The sequence below is a fragment of the Ranitomeya imitator genome, chromosome 8, assembly GCF_032444005.1.
Source record: "Ranitomeya imitator isolate aRanImi1 chromosome 8, aRanImi1.pri, whole genome shotgun sequence".
In the NCBI taxonomy this organism is placed as follows: domain Eukaryota; kingdom Metazoa; phylum Chordata; class Amphibia; order Anura; family Dendrobatidae; genus Ranitomeya; species Ranitomeya imitator.
In genome coordinates, this window is record NC_091289.1 from 163,596,983 (window position 1) to 163,620,541 (window position 23,559).

Below are 23,559 nucleotides of genomic sequence, written 5' to 3' on the forward strand. Positions count from 1 at the left end.
CCGTAAAAAACGTTAACTGTCCATGATTTTTTTATAAGCTTTTTAGATCAAATTAAAAATCAAGTTGGTCACACTGGTGAGCAGTGGAAACGAGCAGGGGCTTGGACAAGATGACCCTGGAGGTCCTCTTTAGCTTCAGTGGGGCAAGGCTTGAATATGCAAACACCTATTCCTAATTAACTTCTTCACTAAAAGGGCATTTGCCTGGCTACGTTTTAGCTGCACTATACTTTAGCTTCCTGTAATCTAGATTAATATTTGGAGCTGTTATAAATTAAATAAAAATAAATTAATAGTAAAATAATTGTACAAAACTACACTGCAGGTGGCAAGGAGTAGTTTGAGATCCTCATCCCAAAGCGTGAATACAGCAAAGAGTGTTTACAAGCTGTGATACTTTCAAAATGGGGGCTAACCATGTAGGGTGTACAAACTTTTGCATCTGCCTATTTTCCTCTTTATTCATTTTTAAAATGTAAAATAAGAAAATATATATTTTTTTTTACCTAAAATACAAAGGAAATGTGTCATCTTTAACTTTAGGCCTTTTAGAGATTATTTCATCTTCAACTTGCTTAACTGTTCACAATAGCAGTCATTTTGACCAGGGGTGCCCAAACTTTTACATGTCACTATAAGTACAAAGGTGTACACAAGTGTCCGGAATAATTTTTAGTGGATACAGAGCCATAACATGGCCATATATATGACTCCACGGCCAAGCTATCTGTTGAATATTCTGCTTGCTTCCAGTCATCGGGGCGTGAAGGGAGCGGTTACAGTCACTGATCATTATACAGTAATCACTCCCCCACACTTTGATTGACAGCCTGCTCCGCGTACACACACATGTGGCAGAGCAAGGTGTCAATAAAAAGACTGGATGTGATACACGCAGTTTCGTGGGTGATGACTGTGACAGCTCCCTGCAATGACACGATAACTAGAAGCCAGCGGCCGCAGGGAGGATATAAGTTCCTTTTCTCCCTGTAGCCGTGCTTACAGTAAGGCAGGCATTATTTTAATAATATTTACTTGCAGAATAACCCTTTATCTGCATATAAATAGTAGTTCCTGACATGATAGATTCCCCTTAAAAACTAAAAACAATTTCTATTGTCTGTTTACTAATGGCAAACTTGATTGAAAATGTGTGGAAGACTTAAAGCATGTAGTAGTTGCAATACTTGCTCTCAGAGCGGCTGACTGTCATGCTTCCTTTCCTTCTTTCTTGCACTTAACTATAATTTCACAACACGGATAGGTGAATAGGTGGTGCACTACAATTGTCTATCTTCATCGGTGTCATAGATGTGAATGGAGCGGCAGGGTACATGTGCAACCCGCTGCTCCATTCAACTCCGCATTCTGGCAATTTTGGGGGTTTAAGCAATGAGGCTCACACTGATCTCTCAGTTATCCCGCATTTGATGGATCATTGATAACTTGCTTGGACAAAAAAAAAAAAAACCTTTAGTAGACATAGTGAGAAGTGAGAATACAAGGTAGTAAAGAAAGGGATAAATATGTGTAAAGATTAGCCCACCGCTAGTCTTTTCAGCACTCCCAGGTTGCACAGAAATCTGTATGGATCCACAGATTTTTCACTCCCAAATCTAAAATAAGTCTATGATCCTATAAAATGTAACACTTATGCCATCATGGATAAAATAAGGCATACAAAAATACAGAATCCCATGAACTGGCCTGCAAGGTTCAGCAGGTTATGCCTTATTCATGGCCGACAGGGATTTTTTTTATTCTTTATTTTAACCATGATGAAATAAATGATAAGTCTAATGGGATTATTTCTGCATTGCTGGATTTTTTTCATGTCTTGGATTAAAGAGATAGAAAGTATTTGACTAATTAGAGACTAATCTTTGTAGCTATTGTGACGCCCAAGAGACCGGGGTACCCAGCACCGGACCAATGGGGTCTGTCTCTTGAGGGGGGTGTCACGGGTGGCTTGACCCGGTGCTGTGGCCTCAGGCAATGCACAGTGTAAAGGGTATCGTGAGGGAACAGGCACTTACTTGATCAGCAGCAGGTTCTCCCAGCGGTGATGATCCCAATCCTGGATAGATGGCTATTGTCCAAATGAAAGACTGAGGCACTGAAACGTTTAACCAGTTTACTTTAACAAAAAAGGATTTACAACCAGTCCTGTCACCGGAGTCTGTATGGGAACTCTGAGTTACTTTGACCCTGCCGGTGTCTTCGCCTCTTATTGTACGCAATATCTGTGTGGCCCTGCTGCTGTATGTGAACTGGCTGCCGGCCCAATCTGTCCCCTCCGGGTCCTGGTTTGACGGGCAACCCGAGTCCTTTTATCGGCTTACCCCCTCCAGGAGTACCGCTGAACTCTGTGTCTGTTGCTGCGTCCGACCCTAGTGAAGCTGATATCACCTCACGTTTTTCCGGTTGCTGTATTATATGTAATGAATACAGCCACGGATCCGGTATCCGTCTTTGCGCCTGTTCTGGGTAGTGATTAATGCTACCCGGTTCTCACAATGTCCTTTTTCTCTATCCCTCTTCTCCTCAGGCCGGTGATTTAGGCCTGGTAACAGTCACAGGGCTGTTAGAGATTCAACTGTATGACCTCTCACTTTCAGCTCCTTAGCCCAACTGCCAGTTCTTCTCTCAGACCAGAATGGATCAAGGGGAGTCTCTGGAGCTCCCCCTTCTGGCCGGAGGTGGTAGTGCAGTCTTGCTATTTTAGTATTTGCATTTACTGTCAGTAACTATTTTTGTGGCAAATACCCCTAGGGGTGCCACATTCCCCCTTAGTTAAGAACAGTACTCCGGGACTGTGGGACAATAACATTTTGAAATAACAATTAATATGTACAGAGTCTTAAAAATGAAAAGTTACAAAAACCACTCGAGGAAACAAAAATATAGTTCTGTACAAAGTCACTTCAAATAGCGTCCATTAATACAGTTCTATCCTTGAAGGTACTAGGAAAGGCACTGCACTTTGTGTCCAGGAATTTAGTTCCATTTTTCCAACGGAGTTATCAATATAAAGTCTAAAGAAAGTTCAAAAAGAGCGAGGAGCAAAGTTCAAAAAGCAGTCTTTCCGGAGCTTTGATTTAGTGCCTCCGGGCTGATAAAAAGTTCAAGAATATGCAAGAAGTTCATACAGACAAGTCTCTGTAGGCACTGGGCTTAAACGTTGCAGACTGATAACAATGACTATACTACATTTTCTGTTTAACTATATACGGCATAACATATATACAATTCACATTATGAGCTTTATAGTTGGTAATCTGCATACCTGGCCGGTAATTGACCCTGGGTACTACGCTGTGATCTACGTAATAGCGGTGTCTCTTCATGTGGTGTACTACTGTCTACTGCGGATGTAGTATCTGCCCGCTCTGCTAAAGATAATTCCACGACTATGGAGTTGGCAAGTCCACCGTGAATGGGATTATTCTGACCAGGAATCTGTTCTTCCTTGCCTGGAACCTCCTGTAGTACGGGGTCAGCCTCTTCCTGTCATGGGACTTCTGGTATTGGGTTTGGTGTTGGGTAAAAGGCCACCATGGGAACCACTACTGCACCATGGTATGTTAGTAGGGTTTTGGGAAAGTCTCCTATACAGGTGTGATACACTTCCTCTTCTTTTTCCTTTACTGGTTGAACCTGTATGGGTTGAATAACTTCTGGTTCTGGCTGGACAACGTCTGGCTCTTTCAATGCTTCCGGACATAATTTAAGATTGTCTCTTGACACTAGTACAGATGTTAAGCCTCCGTTTTTGCTAATGAGACACATTTTAGGATTATCCACTCTTGTTGGTAAAACTGTGTAGGGTACGGCTTCCCACTGATTGTCCAGTTTATTGGTTCGACGATTTCTCTTGAGCACTTGGTCACCTGGTCTTAATGGGGTCGCTAGAGCATTCTGGTTGAAAGTTCGCTCTTGTCTTTCTCTAGTTTGCTGAAGGCTTCTTTCCACACTCTCTTGCACTTGGCGATACTGCTTTTGCCGTATGATATCCCAATTGGAGTCTTGGACTTCTGCGTCTGGTTTCAGAATTCCCATTTCTAGATCGATTGGTAATTGGCCGGGTCTTGCACGCATAAGGTAAGCTGGGGTGCAATTGGTGGAACTCACCGGGACATGATTATACAGATCCACCAAGTCAGGCAATTTCTCTGGCCATTGATTCCTTTCTGCCTCAGGTAAAGTCTTTAGTAGTTCTATTACAATATGGTTCATCTTCTCGCATAAGCCGTTTGTTTGTGGATGATAGGCCGTCGTCCGGATCTTTTTGCAACCATACATATTACAGAATTCTCTGAAGATCTCTGATTCAAAGGCTGTACCTTGGTCGGTGAGAACCTGTTCCGGATATCCATGGGGTCTACAAAAGTACGTTTGGAACGCTTTGGCTGCTGTTTTTGCTGTCAGATCTTTTACGGGTACTACTACCAAGAAGCGTGAATAATGGTCCACGATGGTCAAGGCATAGACATAGCCAGACCGGCTTGGTGTCAACTTCACGTGGTCCATGGCTACAAGTTCAAGTGGTTGTTTGGTGATTATGGGCTGCAGTGGTGCTCTTTGGTTCTTTTGATCGTTTCTTCTGAGGTTGCACGGGCCACAATTTCTGCACCACTGTTCGATTGATTTTCTCATCCCGACCCAATAAAATCTTTCTCTTAGAAGTACTTCTAACTTTTTCCAACCGAAGTGACCAGCACCATTATGGTAAGCTTCGAGGACCATCTTGACATCTTGTTTAGGCACGATAATCTGCCAAACCAATTCATGTGTTTTCGGATTGGTGTACCTTCTACAGAGCTTCCCTTGATACAGGAACATTTTGCCTCTCTCTTTCCAGAGTTGATGCGTCTCTTCTGGGGCATCCTCATCGGGATATGCACTTTGCTCAGTTAACAGTTCCTTCACCAACTTCACAGCCGGATTGCTGTCTTGGGTGTCAGCCCATCTATGGTGTGCTAACGGATTTAAATTCACCTCTTGTTGTTTCTGATAGGTACTTGACTGATGATGTTTTGCCTTGGGATGATGGAACGCTGGTAGTTCAATTTCTTCAAGCTCCCCCATTTCTTCTTCTACATCTCTCAAGTGTGGCATCCGGGATAGGGCATCGGCATTTCCATTCTTGCGACCTGCTCGATACTTGATCTTGAAGTTGTAATTAGATAACCGGGCTATCCATCGCTGTTCTAACGCACCTAATTTGGCTGTGTCCAGGTGGGTCAACGGATTGTTGTCAGTATAGACAATAAATTCTGCAGCGGCCAGATAGTGTTTGAAACGTTCAGTCACAGCCCAAACTACTGCCAGTAGTTCCAATTTGAAGGAGCTGTAATTTTCTGAATTTCTTTCAGTAGGCCGGAGCTTTCTACTTGCAAAGGCGATGACTTTCTCCCGACCTTCTTGCTTTTGTGACAGCACCGCTCCTAGTCCCACATTACTGGCATCGGTGTAGAGGATGAAAGGTTGATGGTAATCTGGGTATGCCAGAACCTCTTCTCCGGTTAGTGCCTTCTTTAGTTGTTCAAAGGAGTCTTCCCTTTCGTCGTTCCACTGAAAAGGAGGGTTTCGGTTTGAAGGTTTCTTCGTCTGCCCTACCAAGGTGTCTTGCAAGGGTGCTGCCAACTTGGTAAATCCTTTTATAAATCTGCGATAGTAACCCACCAATCCCAGGAATTGTCTCACTTCTTTTGCGCTGGTAGGTCTTGGCCAATCCCTTATGGCGCTTATTTTCTCGGGATCTGGTGCTACTCCCTCCGAACTCACGATGTGTCCCAGGTACTGTACCTTTGGCTTGAGAAGGTGACATTTGGATGGCTTGACTTTCATGCCATACCTGGATAAGGCTTCGAACACTTCTGCCAGGTCTATTAAGTGTTGTTCGTAAGTCTTTGAGTAGACGATCACATCATCTAGGTACAGGAGGACGGTCTCGAAGTTCTTGTGTCCGAGGCAGCATTCCATCAGCCGCTGGAAGGTACCGGATGCGTTGCAGAGTCCGAACGGCATGCGATTAAATTCACATAGACCCATTGGTGTGGTGAATGCCGTCTTTTCCTTATCTCGCTCAGCCACAGGGACTTGCCAATACCCGCTTGTTAAGTCTAAGGTGGAAAAATAATTAGCAGATTTCAAAGCAGTTAAGGACTCTTCTATCCTAGGCAAGGGGTAGGCGTCTTTATGGGTGATGTTATTAATCTTCCGGTAGTCTACGCACATTCTCATGGTTCCGTCCTTTTTTTTGACAATCACTAGAGGGGCCGCCCAGGGGCTACAGCTGTCTCTTATTACCCCGGCCTGTTTCATCTCCCTCAGCATATCTTTTGCACATTGATAGTGAGCAGGCGGTATGGGTCTATATCTTTCTTTTATTGGAGGATGGTCACTGGTGGGGATTGTGTGTTCTACCCCTTCTATCCGTCCGAAGTCCAATGGGTGTTTACTGAAGACTTGTTCATATTCCGTCACTAGCCTATACACCCCTTGTTTTTGATGGGTAGGTGTTGAATTTATGCCCACGTGTAGCTGTTGGCACCAATCCTCCATTTCTCCATCTGAGCCATTGCCTTCCACCTGACAGGTTGGTTCTAAGGGCTCAATGGTTGTGATGGCATTGTTGTCAACAGTATATAGCTTTGCCATTGTAGCATACCTTGGCAAAGTGACCTCTTCCTCTCCACAGTTCAAAAGTCGTACCGGCACTCGTCCCCGGTGTACCTCGACTATCCCTCGTGCTGTGAGTATAGTGGGCCTGCTGTCGGTGTACACTGGTTCTATTAAGGCTTGATAATCTCGTCCCTTAGTACCAATGGCTGCTCTACACCATACCAGCATTTCTGTTTTTGGTGGGATTACAATAGATGTTGGATCACTTACCCTCACACTGCCGATTTCTCCACCTGCAACTTCTACCTGTTGCCTTAACATCAATACTTTTATTTCCCTCCGGAGAACTCTCTGCTGGCAGGATTGGGCAGTTTCAGCAATTTGCTGTAAGACAGAAATGACTTCGGAAAAGCAGTTCTCTAACACATTCATTCCTATCAATACAGTTGGTTCACAGTTCCGCCGGTCAACATCAACAACAATTATACCCTGTTTCTTCAATTCTACTTTACCAATCTTTATGGTCATCTCCCTGAATCCTAGTTTCGGTACCAACTTACCATTACTGGCCCATATATCTAGTTCAACATCAGAGGGCCCTTTATCAATATCTGCATCAGCCCAGTACCTCTTATAAAGGATATACGGTATAGATGAAATCTGGGAACCTGTGTCCAGCAAAGCGTTGAGGGGCATTCCGTCCAGCACGATAGGGATAATGGGTCGTCCTCCGATGTACCTGTCGTGCCAGGGTGTTGGGCCTTGAAAGTTCATTCCTGCGAAGCGGCCCGCATTCCCAGGGGATTCCCGTTTAAATCACAATCTCGTGCAAAGTGGCCTGGCTGCTGGCAACGGCGGCAAATGGGCTGTCCATCCGGTTGGTAGCGGTCGCGGGGTCGTCCTCTCCATGTCGGGTATCTCCGGGGTCTCATCCATGGAACACCTTCTCTACGGTTTGACAACTCCATCTTGGGTCCTCTCATCTCCTGCATGGTTTTAGCCATTGAAGCAACAACATCAGTTAAAGAGTCAAGCTTTTGTTGAAGAGCCTCATTAGTACTGGGCCCCAGGGGCTTAGCAATGGCCCCGGACATAGCTGATGTCACTGGTACTCCATGTTGTTGAGGAGCCTCTGCCATGAGTTGCGCAGGATCCTGATCCCGAGGTGCCTCTGCCAGCTGGAGACGTATAACGCTCTCCTTTAATTGGGCAAATGTCAATTCAGGGTTCTTAAAAACAAGCATGCTCACATGCCCCCGGTGAGAAGGGGTGTAGAGTCCCTCAATAAATTGATCTCTTAGCAGTTTATCCGCTCCGGTGTTAAAAATGGGTTCAGCCAGTGTAAGTGATTTAAGGGCTTCCTGCAGGTTTAAGGCAAAGTCTCTCACGCCCTCATTAACTTTTTGTTTGCAATTAAAGAATCGTACTTTAGCTTTGCTGCTGGCAGTGGTTTCAAATGTAGCTTTTAATCCAGCAAATATGCGTTCAACAGTGCCTTTTAGATCAGCTGCCCATGCTGTGACTTCTCGCTTAGCATGGCCACTTAACTGCATCATCAGGAGACTAACACGCTGAACTTCACCCACAGGGAACATGTAAAAATGGGCCAGCATCTTTTCTCTGAAATCGTCAAGGGTATTAGGCTCACCTTCATACATTGGAAGCCATGGGCCACCCGGGGTATATGGCATCAGCACCGGCATGATGGGCGCCACTCCTTGCACCGCTGCGCTACCGGACTCTCTATCGACACTCTGTCTTTCAGCTGCATTAGCGTCGCCGGGTGCTGCGGCGTCTCCGTGCTGCGACATACTGTGCCCCCTTAGTTAATCCGGACCCTTCCGGTCCTCCGCTTCCGTCGGGATAGTGTAGATTCGTTCCGCTGTGCAGCAGGATTGATTTTCCCCTTGCTCTGATGTCAGAGCGCTCAGCTTGGTGCCGCCCACAATGACACGCCCCCTGCTGCTCCCACCCACCGCGCTCTGTAATGGCAGATTCTGAAGTTTTTCAGTTAGACTGGGGCTCAGGTGATGGCGTAGCTCAATTAACAGTCTCGTGCCTAACGGTTATGAAGTGATTACCTCAGGGGATGGCGGCCATCTTTACTCCATTATAACCAATGGGGAAAAGTCACTTTCAATAGTTTTCAATGGAGAATGGATTTTTCTTTAATAAAGTCAATTTTCAAGATTTTTCATCCAAGTTTTCACAGTTTTGGGCTCCAATCACGGCACACAATACCCGGTATACGGGCTGGCTAGATCGTGTTCGTGACGCCAATTGTGACGCCCAAGAGACCGGGGTACCCAGCACCGGACCAATGGGGTCTGTCTCTTGAGGGGGGTGTCACGGGTGGCTTGACCCGGTGCTGTGGCCTCAGGCAATGCACAGTGTAAAGGGTATCGTGAGGGAACAGGCACTTACTTGATCAGCAGCAGGTTCTCCCAGCGGTGATGATCCCAATCCTGGATAGATGGCTATTGTCCAAATGAAAGACTGAGGCACTGAAACGTTTAACCAGTTTACTTTAACAAAAAAGGATTTACAACCAGTCCTGTCACCGGAGTCTGTATGGGAACTCTGAGTTACTTTGACCCTGCCGGGGTCTTCGCCTCTTATTGTACGCAATATCTGTGTGGCCCTGCTGCTGTATGTGAACTGGCTGCCGGCCCAATCTGTCCCCTCCGGGTCCTGGTTCGACGGGCAACCCGAGTCCTTTTATCGGCTTACCCCCTCCAGGAGTACCGCTGAACTCTGTGTCTGTTGCTGCGTCCGACCCTAGTGAAGCTGATATCACCTCACGTTTTTCCGGTTGCTGTATTATATGTAATGAATACAGCCACGGATCCGGATTTCGTCTTTGCGCCTGTTCTGGGTAGTGATTAATGCTACCCGGTTCTCACAATGTCCTTTTTCTCTATCCCTCTTCTCCTCAGGCCGGTGATTTAGGCCTGGTAACAGTTACAGGGCTGTTAGAGATTCAACTGTATGACCTCTCACTATCAGCTCCTTGGCCCAACTGCCAGTTCTTCTCTCAGACCAGAATGGATCAAGGGGAGTCTCTGGAGCTCCCCCTTCTGGCCGGAGGAGGTAGTGCAGTCTTGCTATTTTAGTATTTGCATTTACTGTCAGTAACTATTTTTGTGGCAAATACCCCTAGGGGTGCCACATTATGATAATTCTCAAGTGCCCATTAATTTTAGTTTCCATATAACAGCTGCAACTAGTGGACCGGTTTTACCGATCTGGACTCACTTCACGATCAAACCATGTGGTATTCACATCAATTATGAAGAGTTTCTGTGACAGGGTTCTCAAATCATAGATTTATCTATGGATAGCTAATGGCCATGTGCCGCAAGTGCTGGAGGACAGGGGGCACTAATAAGTTACTCAGTTTTTTGCTAATTTTATCTACTATATAATTGTCTAAGGGTCACTTCCATCTGTCTGTCCTTCTGTCACAGTTATTCATTCGCTGATTGGTCTCTCCAGCTGCCTGTCATGGCTGCCGCGACCAATCAGCGACGGGCACAGTCCTGAAGAAAATGGCCGCTCCTTACTCCCCACAGTCAGTGCCTGTCGCCTGCATACTCCCCTCCGGTCACCGCTAACACAGGGTTAATGCCGGCGGTAACGGACCGCGTGATGCCGCGGGTAACGCACTCCGTTACCGCCGCTATTAACCCTGTGTGTCCCCAACTTTTTACTATTGACGCTGCCTATGCGGCATCAATAGTAAAAAATCTAATGTTAAAAATAATAATTAAAAAAAACCTGCTATACTCACCTTCCGTAGCCGCTAGCGCCGCCCGCCATCTTCCGTTGCAGGTTCCGGTGGCAGAAGGACCTGCCATGATGTCACGGTCATGTGACCGCGACGTCATCACAGGTCCTGCGCTGATACCAACCCTGGGACCGGAAGGTGCCGTGGACTACAAGGGCTCCCTCGGAAAGGTGAGACTGAGTATATGTTTATTTTTTTTTTAACCTGTGACAAAGCTGGCTGGGCGATATACTACGTAGCTGGGCAATATACTACCGTAGCTGGGCAATATACTACGTGACTGGCCAATATACTACGTGGCTCTGTGCTGTATACTACTTCGTTGGGAAATATACTACGTCACTGTGCAATATACTATGTGGCTCTGCGCTGTATACTACGTCACTGTGCAATATACTACGTGGTTCTGTGCTGTATACTACGTCACTAGGCAATATACTACGTGTCTGGGCAATATACTACGTGGATGGACAATATACTAGGTGGATGGACAATATACAACGTGGCTGGGCAATATACTACGTGGCTGTGCAACATACTAGGTGGCTGGGCAATATACTATGTGGCTGTGCAATATACTACGTGGCTTGGCAATATACTACGTGGCTGGGCAATATACTACGTGGCTGGGCAATATACTACGTGGCTGGGCAATATACTACGTGGCTGGGCAATATACTACGTGGACATGCATATTCTAAAATACCCGATGCATTAGAATCGGGCCACCATCTAGTATTTGTATATGAGGCAAAGGCAGTAACTTGAATCATTGCCCAAGATGATGTAAAGTTTAGCTGTAATGCAGCTTATAAAAAATTTAGCTCTAATGCAGCCCCAGATAAAGGAAAGTTTAGCTGTAATGCAGTCATATAATGACTTTAGCTATAATACAGCCCCAGATGAAGGAAGGTTTAGCTATCAAAATAGCCATATAATGACTTTAGCTATAATATAGAGCCAGATGAAGCAAAGTTTAGCTAGGATACAACCAAATGATGACTTTAGCTATCATACAGCCCAGTTGGAGGAAAGTTTAGCTGTAATTTAGTCACATAATGACTTTTGCTATAATACAGCCCCAGACGAAGGAAAGTATAGCTAAAATACAGCCAATATTATAACTTTAGGCATAATACAGCCCCAGATGAAGGAAAGTTTGGCTATGATACAGTCCTAAAACAACTATATAATTGCAGAATACTTTTATGCAAGCATAAATATTATTTTGATCTTTTCTTATTATTAAGAATTTGGTTGATCAGATATGGGTACAAATGTTGCACTCTAAAGTGAGAAATGTAACATCTGAGACAGAGCCAAGAAAATAATTAGCATGTTCACAGCCTGGACTCGAGCCGCTAAAATGAAATAATATGACATGCCATCCCATTATAAGCACATGCTCATGAGACAGCAGTTTATGCCAGGAATTTTGTAGCTTTAGCCAGTTTTCAATGTCCCCAATGGGGAGTGAAAGAGTTAATTTTGGAGATTTAATGAATACCAAATGTTATTCTGGGACCAAACTCCTGTTGCTACAGCTGGGGTACGCTTCTTTTCTGAGCCGGTGGTTCACTGTAGTGTGAAGCGTCTAATAAAATCATGGTTGTTGACTTGTAATTGGAGTGTACTGTTTTGCGAAGATAATTTATTGCTGTAGATTTCCTGGCTTGTCAAATTGGTTTGGATTATGAACGATCTTCAATCATTAGGGAATGTACATAGAATATACAGAAATTATTGTTAGCCACTGACCAGTAGAGAATGAATCTCAACTCAAAAAGTTTGGCCCTTTTTATACTACAGGGCGATGAATGGTCCCCGGTCTACTGTGACAGACTATCCTTTCAAAATTGCGTTGACTTTAACGACATATGACATGTATATGTGATCACATACAACAGTATCATCCTGAAATTCAACTAGAAAATAGAAAAATAGGCAACTACAGTACCAGTTGCCTTACACACTATGGGCAAACCTACAAAACATCAAATATCGATTATTGGATGGTTTAAGCCCCACCTAGTTCTAACTAGGAGGATCTCAAAAAATCAAATGTCCATTTTTTCTGATTTGCTAGATAATTACCGTAGGTAGAAACCATGATTCTTGGTAATAGAGATGAGTAAACTGGTCCACAGGATCCTGGTCCAGCAGTTACGTCAGTAGTCCATGACCACTGAACAGGAGCCATGAGAACCGCCTCCTACCTGCCACCATCCTTGGTGCCTTTTCTGATGTGTAGGTATGGCACGTGATGCTCATATGATGTTGCGTCAGGCTAATTAAAAGAGATGCCGGGTATACTGGCAGGTATGAAACAGTTTTCAGGGGCTAACGACATGACCACTGGACCAAGGTCCATCTTTAGTTGGTAAATATGTATGGATGCTAATATATCTTTAATAAGAAAAACTTCTAGCACTGTTGTCATTATGCAGAGGACATTCACAAGCTTTTTTACCAATATAATTTATTTTTTTAATAAAATGCTCCATTTTAAGTTATTAATACTTAATAATCACCACATCCCGAAATGAAATATGATTGCATTATCTTGTTCAAGAAAGCATAATCAGTAATTAGATTTGTCATGTAACCTTGTGGACACCAAAAAGAAACAATACAACACAGCACTCCGTCCCCATGTGCGGGATGTAGCATTATAACTACCTAAAAAAGGTGACAAACCCCTTGTTGAGACTGATAGGGTAGAAAGTCCTCAAATTAAGCATATTACATAAGGCGACTACTTATGTCTCTACAATGACTAAAGAGTGTGTTCTGAATTTGGGAGTAAGAAGTCAGTGCAGTGCATAGTAATATATAGGGAACAGTGAAATTAAGCATGTATATGCGTGGCAAGGGTCGCCTGCTATGTTCTCATCTATAGAGGTGGATCAGTAAACATTGCGCTGGAATATAAAGTAATATAAAATATTTTTTGGAGGGGGAGAGGTGGTCACTGGGGTGTTTTGCAGTACATGCTGCATCTTTGTGATGTACAATTTTATAGCTACATTGTAGGAAGACAGTTGGTAAAATCATAGATAGAAAATATGTATCACAGAGGTGGCTGGCCTCGGTGATGTACAGTGGCATGTAAAAGTTTGGGCACCATTTGCCAAAACTACTGTTATTGTGAACAGTTAAGAAAGTGGAAGATGAAATGATCGCTAAAAGGCCTAAAGTTAAAGATGACACATTTCCTTTGTATTTAAGGCAATACATATATATATATATATATATATATATATATATATATATATATATATATATATATATATATATATATTTGTATTCATATTTTACATTAAAAATTACAAAAAGGAAAAGTGTCCGTTAGGAAAAGCTAGATGATGCAAATTTCGCAGCTTAATTAAAATCCAGCCTCTTCTAACCTTGTGCCAAAAACAGCAGCCATGGGTTCTTCTAAACAGCTGCCTAGCAGTCTCAAACCAAGCAAAATTCAGTGAGAGCTGCTTGTAGGATTGCTAGGGAGCCAAATCAGAACCCCCATTTGACTGCAGAAACATTTAGCAAACTTTGCAGTTGTGTACATTGTTCTACTATTCAGAGACACCTGCACAAATATGGCCTTCATGGAAGAGTCATCAAAAGAAAACCTCTCCTGCATCCTCACCATAAAATTCAGTCAGAAGTTTGAAAAGAGCATCTAAACAAGCCTGATGCATTTTGGAAGCAAGTCATGTGGAACAATGAGGTTAAAATAGCCACAATCATCAAAGGTATGTGTGGAGAAAACGGGCACAGAATTTCAGGAAATGAACATCTCACCAGCCATTAAGTATGGAGGTGAATCAATCATGCTTTGGGGTTCTGTTGCAGCCAATGGCACTGGGAACATTTCACAGGTTGAGTTAAGAATGGATTCAATGAAATTTCAACAACTTCTTGATGCAAGCATAACTGTTGTGAATTCTGTGGCAGAGCTCCCTCCTGTGGTCACAAGTGGTACTTCGGCTGATTCTCTCTGGGAGCTTCCGTTTGTGGAGGAAACTGGTACTGCTGCTTCTGAGTTTCCTCCCTCAGGTGATCTGGTGAGGTCGTTAGGTGCTTCTCTACTTAACCCCACCTAATGCTTTGATTCATGCTTCCTGTCAATGTTCCAGTGTTGGACTTGTGTTTCTCTGGATCATTCCTGTGGCCTGCTGCTCTGCATAGTTAAGTGCTTCTTTGCTATTTGTTGCTATTTTTTCTGTCCAGCTTGTCCATTTTGTTTTGCTGGAAGCTCTGGGACGCAAAGGGTGTACCTCCGTGCCGTTAGTTCGGTACGGAGGGTCTTTTTGCCCCTTTGCGTGGTTTTCTTTAGGGTTTTGTGTAGACCGCAAAGTTATCTTTCCTATCCTCGTTCTGTCTAGAATATCGGGCCTCACTTTGCTGAATCTATTTCATCCCTACGTTTGTCTTTTCATCTTACTCACAGTCATTATATGTGGGGGGCTGCCTTTTCCTTTGGGGTATTTCTCTGAAGCAAGGTAGGCTTATTTTTTCTATCTTCAGGCTAGTTAGTTTCTCAGGCTGTGCTGAGTTGCATAGGGAGCGTTAGGCGCAATCCACGGCTGCCTCTAGTTGTGTTTGGAGAGGATCAGGGATTGCGGTGTGCAGAGTTCCACGTCTCAGAGCTCGTTCTATTATTTTGGGTTATTGTCAGATCACTGTATGTGCTCTGACCTCCATGTCCATTGTGATACTGAATTGCCTATCATAACACATAACACCATATGTAACAAAGCTGAAGGTGAAAAGAGGATGGCTTCTACAAATGGATAAAAATCCTAAACACACATCAAAATCCACAATAGACAACCTCAAAAGGCGCAAGCTGTAGGCTTTACAATGGCGCTCGCAGTCCCCTGATCTGAACATCATTGAAAATCTGTGGTTAGACCTCAAAATAGTAGTTCATGCAAGACGACCCAGGAATCTCACAGAACTGGAAGAATTTTCAAAGGAAGAATGCATGAAAATCCCTCAAACAAGAATTGAAAGACTCTTGTCCGGCTACAAAAAGGGTTTACAAGCTGTGATATTTTGAAAAGCGGCCGCTAGTAGGTACTAACCATGAATGGTGCGCAAGATTTTGCTCATTTTAATTTCTGCAGTTTTTAAAATGTAAAAGATGAAACTATATATTTTTTCCCTAAAATAGAAAGGAAATATGTCATGTTTAACTTTAGGCCTTTTAGAGATCATTTTATTTTCAACTTGCTTAACTGTTCACAATAACAGTAACTTTGACCAGGCGTGCCCAAACTTTTACATCCCAGAAAAGAAGGCTCCAGTAACTTTAAGTTGCTTTTTTTTTCTTGTTTGGAATGGACTTTTGGTTTGGGATTTAGGAGTGGCTAAATAGACTGGGTGGGAATCACATCTCTAGTTAAACCTTTGCAGCTTCTGTAGAAGGCTTCTAAATGCCGCACGTACAGTGCCTACAAGTAGTATTCAATCCCCTGCAGATTTAGCAGGTTTACACATTTGGAATTAACTTGGCATTGTGACATTTGGACTGTAGATCAGCCGGGAAGTGTGAAATGCACTGCAGCAAAAAAGAATGTTATTTCTTTGTTTATTTTTTTTTTTAAATTGTGAAAAGTCTTTTCAGAGGGTCATTTATTATTCAACCCCTCAACCCATCAGAATTCTGTTTGGTTCCCCTAAAGTATTAAGAAGTAGTTCAGGCACAAAGAACAATGAGCTTCACATGTTTGGATTAATTATCTCTTTTTCCAGCCTTTTCTGACTATTTAAGACCCTCCTCAAACTTGTGAACAGCACTCATACATGGTCAACATGGGAAAGACAAAGGAGCATTCCAAGGCCATCAGAGACAAGATCGTGGAGGGTCACAAGGCTGGCAAGGGGTACAAAACCCTTTCCAAGGAGTTGGGCCTACCTGACTCCACTGTTGGGAGCATCATCCGGAAGTGGAAGGCTTATGGAACTACTGTTAGCCTTCCACGGCCTGGACAGCCTTTGAAAGTTTCCTACCGTGCCAAGACCAGGCTTGTCCGAAGAGTCAAGGCTAACCCAAGGACAACAAGGAAGGAGTTCCGGGAAGATCTCATGGCAGTGGGGACATTGGTTTCAGTCAATACCATAAGTAACGTACTCCACCGCAATGGTCTCTGTTCCAGACAGGGCCGTAAAGTTCCTTTACTTTCAAAGCGTCATGTCAAGGCTCGTCTACAGTTTGCTCATGATCTCTTGGAGGACTCTGAGACTGACTGGTTCAAGGTTCTCTGGTCTGATGAGATCAAGATCGAGATCTTTGGTGCCAACCACACACGTGACGTTTGGAGACTGGATGGCACTGCATACGACCCCAAGAATACCATCCCTACAGTCAAGCATGGTGGTGGCAGCATCATGCTGTGGGGCTGTTTCTCAGCCAAGGGGCCTGGCCATCTGGTCCGCATCCATTGGAAGATGGATAGCACGGCCTACCTGGAGATTTTGGCCAAGAACCTCCGCTCCTCCATCAAGGATCTTAAGATGGGTCGTCATTTCATCTTCCAACAAGACAACGACCCAAAGCACACAGCCAAGAAAACCAAGGCCTGGTTAAAGAGGCAAAAAATCAAGGTGTTGCAGTGGCCTAGTCAGTCTCCTGACCTTAACCCAATTGAAAACTTGTGGAAGGAGCTCAAGATTAAAGTCCACATGAGACACCCAAAGAACCTAGATAACTTGGAGAAGATCTGCATGGAGGAGTGGGCCAAGATAACTCCAGAGTCCTGTGCCGGCCTGATCAGGTCTTATAAAAGACGATTATTAGCTGTAATTGCAAACAAAGGTTATTCCACAAAATATTAAACCTAGGGTTTGAATAATAATTGACCCACACTTTTATGTTTAAAATTTATAAAAATTTAACTGAGCAACAAAACTTTTTGGTTTGTAAGATTTATGCATCTGTTAATAAATCCTGCTCTTGTTTGAAGTTTGAAGGCTCTAACTTATTTGCATCTTATTAAACCTGCTAAATCTGCAGGGGGTTGAATACTACTTGTAGGCATTGTATGTGTGGTGTTATTCGGTGTGGGTGCTAATCAGACTGAGAAAGGAGGGAGGGCGAGAGACCCCATGCTTAATCTGCTTACCCAAAGAAGGAGCTATAACCTGGTGCCTGTGTGTATCTGAATCTCTGCCAAAAAACAAGTATCCCTACAACCTACCATATATGAACCACATTTTTTCAAGTATTGTTTTTTTGTTTGCTACTCTTTGATCAGTTTTTTTTTCTTTTTAAGTGTAAATATTGATTTTACAATTTGTAAGCAGTGATTTGTGTTCATTTGTTGAACACTGAGAAGTTGCTATTGTCACAATATATCTCTCTCGATTATTAGGTAAGTAGTTGTTATACTACACAAGTTTACTAATGGCCATTGTCAAGTAGATGGATCGGTTGGCTTGAGAACAGCGTTTTAGATTTCTAATTGCAGAGTTTGTTGGAATCACAGTAGGGAATGAAACTCTGGCCTATAATTAAAGAAATTAGTTGAACAATAGCCCAATTTTGTGTTTCCTAAATTGCCAGGATCCTTTCAACTTTTTTTTTTAAATGCTCTTTTGAAATGTCTATCAGGTATTCGCCTCTGATAGATAAATATATATTTTATTTATGTACATTCAACGCTATACAACAAACTTGCATCTTGTAATGCAGAAAGTCTAATAATGGCAATAAAGTGTAGAATTTTACTGAACTGAAAGTAGAAGGTTGAACAGAGAAACCAATTAAAAACAAACTTAAAGGTGTAGTCCAGTAAAACCAAGTCATCACCTATCTATAGGATACGTGATAACTTGTAGAATGGTGGGGGTCTCACCGCAAGATCCCCCAGAATCTGGCAGAATGGAGTGGTTGTGCACATGCTCGACTTCTGCGCTGTTTAATTTCTTTGGGGCTGCCGAGTGCTGCGGCCGGTGCTTTCCGCCCGGGTCTGTGCAGCCTGCCAGGGTCTGTACGGACCTCTCAGGGGTCTGTGTGGCCTGGCGGGGGTCTGTGCGGCCTGCCGGGGGTCCGTACGGGCCTCTCGGGGTCTGTGTGGCCTGGCGGGCGTCTGTGCGGCCTGCCGGGGGTCTGTACGGGCCTCTCGGGGGTCTGTGCGACCTGCCGGGGGTCTTTGTGTTTGTGTGCAGGCATCGTCCGATGAGACTACAAGTCCCATTGGGCTATGCCTGCTACAATGGCAGTGATTGACACATTAGTAGTCCCATCATCCGGCTAATGTGTTGAATGTAAAAAAAAAATACTACATACAACATACATACAACATACTACATACATACAACATACATACAACATACTACATACATACAACATACATACTACATTCATACATACAACATACATACAACATACTACATACATACATACATACAACATACATGCAACATACTGCATACATGCAACATACATACTACATACATACAACACACATACAACATACAGCATACATACTACATACATACATACTACATACATACTACATACTGTACATACATACTACATACTACATACATACAACATACATACTACATACATACTACATACATACTACATACATGTAGTAGTATAAACCGTAGTATACGGTTTATTATTTTACGTTTTTTGCAGGCGCTGAAGTATGGTAAGTATGGTTAAATGAAGAATATTAAAATACTTTTTTCCTAATGTGTGTTTTATTAACCCTTTACTAGTATTGCATTAATAATGGAGAGGCGTCTTATTGACGCCTCTCCATTATTAACCCGGCTTAATGTCACCTTACAATAGCAAGGTGACATTAACCCCTTATTACCCCATATCCCACCGCTACACGGGAGTGGGAAGAGAGGGGCTAAGTGCCGGAATTGGTGCATCTCACTGATGCGCCATGTCTAGGGTGGCTGCGGACTGGTATTTGTAGCTGGGGGGCCAATATCCATGGCCCCTCTCTAGGCTATGAATATCAGCCCGCAGCTGTCTGCGTAGCCTTTCTGGCTATAAAATATAGTGGGACCCCACGTCATTTTTTGGGGGTATCCCCCTATTTTAATAGCCAGTAAAGGCTATGCAGACAGCTGCAATTATTGGCTCCCGGCTATCGGCTTTCCCCCTCTGGCGCAGAAGAGCCCATGCCGTTTTTTTCCTATTTTTTAAATTAAGCGCTCATTAAGGCCTCTTTCACACTTGCGTCGGTACGGGTCCGTCGCTGTGCATCAGGTCGACGTACCGACGTACATTGTGAAATTTGTGCACGATGTGGGCAGCAGATGCAGTTTTTCAACGCATCCACTGCCCATTCTGAAGTCCGGGGAGGAGGGGGCAGAGTTTCGGCCATGCATGTGTGGTAGAAAATGGCAGACGCGACGGACAAAAAATGTTCACTTGAACGTTTTTTTGTGCCGACGGTCCGCCAAAACATGACGGATCCGTTGCACAATGTGACATGTGGCCATCCATCGTGATCCGTCGCTAATACAAGTCTATGGGTAAAAAACGCATCCTGCGAGCACTTGTAGTCCCATCGGACGATGCATGCACACAAACACAAAGACCCCCGGCAGGCCGCACAGACCCCTGAGAGGCCCGTACAGACCCCCGGCAGGCCGCACAGACCCCCGGTAGGCCGCACAGACCCCCGAGAGGCCCGTACAGACCCCTGGCAGGCCGCACAGACCCCCGGCAGGCCGCATAGACCCCTGGTAGGCCGCACAGACCCCCGAGAGGCCCGTACAGACACCCAGCAGGCTGCACAGAAACCCGGCAGGCCGCACAGACCCCCGGCAGGCCCGTACAGACCCCCGGCAGGCCGCACAGACCCCCGGCAGGCCCATACAGACCCTCAGCAGACCCGCACAGACCTCCCACAGTCACGCACAGACCCCGCCCGCACACACAGACACGCAGTCTCCGCACACTCCATTATAGTGCATCATTGCAGTATAGGAACTTCCGATTCCGGTATCCAATATCTTAAAAGTATCGGAACTCAGTATCGGAAATTCGATACAGCGAATATCGACCGATACCCAATATTTGCAGTATCGGAATGCCTAACACTAGTCGTGATATGCTTATTGCTGCACTTTTACCTGTCTTGACGTGGCCACAGGAGCTTGAAGGAGGTGCGATGAAGTTGGGGAGATGCAGAGACCTTCTCCTCCATGACAACTGTTTTCTACTCTTGCTGAGTGAGGCAATCCAGCGATCAGGATACATGGCTTTTGGGTTCCTCTCTACTGGTGCTTGGTGAAAGGTAGCAGCTGGTCCCTGGCAGATTGTAACTGGTACATTATCGTGGGTTAGGTGCATGGTGTAGATACTGTATCAATACAGTTAACTGTTTGCCATTCTGGAGATTCTGAAAACCTTATTTACCTTATTTATATATATTACGTAGTTTGTGATTGTAATCCAAACTTCTTTCATGGTATTTTTTTGATATTTTACAACAATGTGTGTACAAACATTGCACACTTCTCCCGGGGATGAGCCTCACTGAGACCTATTAGACTGAAGATTCCATGGAAGAACAGAGTAAAGAGCTCTACTCTTGTTCTTATTTTCTCCAGTGGTCTCAGCCATCCAGGGTGCATCCAGGGCACAGTATCCTGGGGATGTACAGCTCTGCCTTCGATGGCGTTGAGCCGTGTGCGGTGCACTATCATTGACTTTTGTGTGTGTTGGTGGGTGGAGACGGAGACTCGAGTCTTTACTGTGTGAAGTTAGAAGAGGAAATAAACAAACCGCCCACGGACCAACATATGTCACGGTATACCTAAGAATCGGCACACATTGGAGGCTTAAATTGGAGGTGGAAAATTGGGAATTCTCATGGTGTATTCCTCCAATGTGTCTGGAAAAAGAGGTGTAGACAAAGTCTAACGCAACACAATCTCCCCTTAGAAGCAAAGTGATTACTCTTCCTAAGTAGTTAAAGGGAACCTGTCATCCCCCCAGGCATTTTTTAACTAAAAGGGCCACCTTGTGCAGCACTAATACTGCATTCTGTGAAGGTTGCTCTTTTGTTTTGGGTCCCTTCCAAAGCTTAAATATTTGTTTTTATAATTTGCCCCTCATACCTGTAGTCTGTCCGGGGGGCATGTCTTTTCCTCCGGACACAAACGCTTACTAGCCATCCCTCAGCCCCTCCAGTCACTGTTCGCCGCCTCCTCTGCGGTCATTAACGTCCCTGGCGCCTGTGCTGTCAATTTTTTTCCGGGCATGCACAGTTTGCGCTGCCTTTCTACTCCCATCACATGATGGGAACTTACAGCGCAGGCGCCGGGGACGTTAATGAAGGCAGAGGAGGTGGTGCCCGCTGCACGGAGGGGCTGAGGGATGGCAGAGAGGCGTTTGTGTCCAGGGGAAAAGACATGCCCCCCGGACAGACTACAAGTATGAGGGGCAAATTATAAAAACTAATATTTCAGCGTTGGAAGGGACCCCAAATAAAAGAGCCACCTTGACAGAATGCAGCATTAGTGCTGCACAAGGTGGCTCTTTTAGTTAAAAATGCCTGGAGGGGTGACAGGTTCCCTTTAAGAACTTGGACTTCATCTTGTCTCCATATTTCTACTTGGGGCCATTTATTGGGTACAGTCATACCCAATGCATCAGGTTTGATTGGGCATTGAAAGGATGGACCCAAAGATGTGCAATGCACTAAACATAGCAGAGATAAAGTGAAAAATATATGCATGTGCAAAGTGCTGTGACTGTAACGAAGAAGTGAACAGCACAAAAGGCTATCTCACAGGGCATATCACCTTTAAACAGCATAAGATGCTCACATGATACAACATTAAACCTATGCGTACTAATTGAGGAATTGTTTGTGACACCATGTGGTACATCATGGATGGTGGCCTTGGACGTTCTGCAACCACCAGGTCAGACCTGGACACTGTACAGATGTCCTAATGTAGAAGGAGCCTTTTATGTTTGAGGTGTTCAGCGTTACACCCACACTAGACCAGAAGATAACACCACACCGATACTATACCATATAGTCTCAGGCGGTTTTAGGTTTTTGTTTTCAAGGAATGCCAAGCATTTACATATTTTTGCAACAATTTGCACAATCCCTCATACCTTTCTGTTTCTATTGCAGCATTTTGGCCACAGCTGGTACTCACTTCAATACTCATGTAGACCTGCGCACCTTGCGGGCAGTGCGTGTTCTCCGGCCACTAAAACTGGTCTCTGGAATCCCAAGTAAGTTTATCTTTATTAATGTTAAGCCATGTTAATATTTTTCACAATGTATTATGGAACATAAGTGTCCAGCTTCACCGAATCCGTGAAAAAAAGTTTTCTTTAGTCACAAACTTAAACATGGAGGATACAAACTTCAGCATGAACTATATGGGTAAGAATCTCAACGCGTTTCTGGAGACTAAGCTCCCTTATTCATGACAAGTTTGTCACCATAATGTGGTGGTGCACCATCTTGGGTGTCAGTTCCGAGCATTCCTGCATGAAAATTTTCCTGGAAAGTGGATCGGTCGTTGTGGGCCAGTTGAATGGCCACCAAGGTCTCCCAATCTGACTCCCTTAGACTTTTATCTTTGGGGTCATCTGAAGGCAATTGTCTATGCTATGAAGATACGAGATGTGAAGCATCTGAAACAACGGATACTGGAAGCCTGTGCTAGCATTTCTTCTGCGGTGTTGCTATCAGTGTGTCAAGAGTGGGAGAAGAGAGTTGCATTGACAGTTCAACTCAATGGGCAGCATTTTGAACACATTTTATAAGTGGTCATAAACTTGTAAATAACTAATTAAACAATAAAGTTATTTTAAAACCAAGCACATCATTGTTTTTCTTGTGAAATTCTCAATAAGTTTGATGTGTCACATGACCCTCTTCCCATTGGAAAAAATAAAGTTGGATCCACAATGGCCGACTTCAAAATGGCCGCCATGGTCACCACCCATCTTGAAAAGTTTTCCTCCTCCCATACACGAATGTGCCATGAACAGAAAGTTGATATCACCAACCATTCCCATTTTATTTAGGTGTATTCATATAAATGGCCCACCCTGTATTTACCCCCATGGAGTGCATCTCTGCACTCATGGATGTTGACATGGGTAAGGTTTATTAAACGTTCATAATAGT

At 44.1% G+C, this 23,559-nt stretch overlaps 1 protein-coding gene across 1 annotated transcript in view; it reads left to right on the plus strand.

Annotated features, from left to right (window-relative positions):
- The window catches only part of CACNA1E (calcium voltage-gated channel subunit alpha1 E), a 782,868-nt gene that overhangs the window by 594,491 nt on the left and 164,818 nt on the right, over positions 1 to 23,559 (plus strand). The window contains exon 6 of the mRNA XM_069737731.1: positions 22,549 to 22,652. Within this exon, the coding sequence (XP_069593832.1) occupies positions 22,549 to 22,652 (104 nt within the window). The remainder of the gene's footprint in view (positions 1 to 22,548; positions 22,653 to 23,559) is intronic.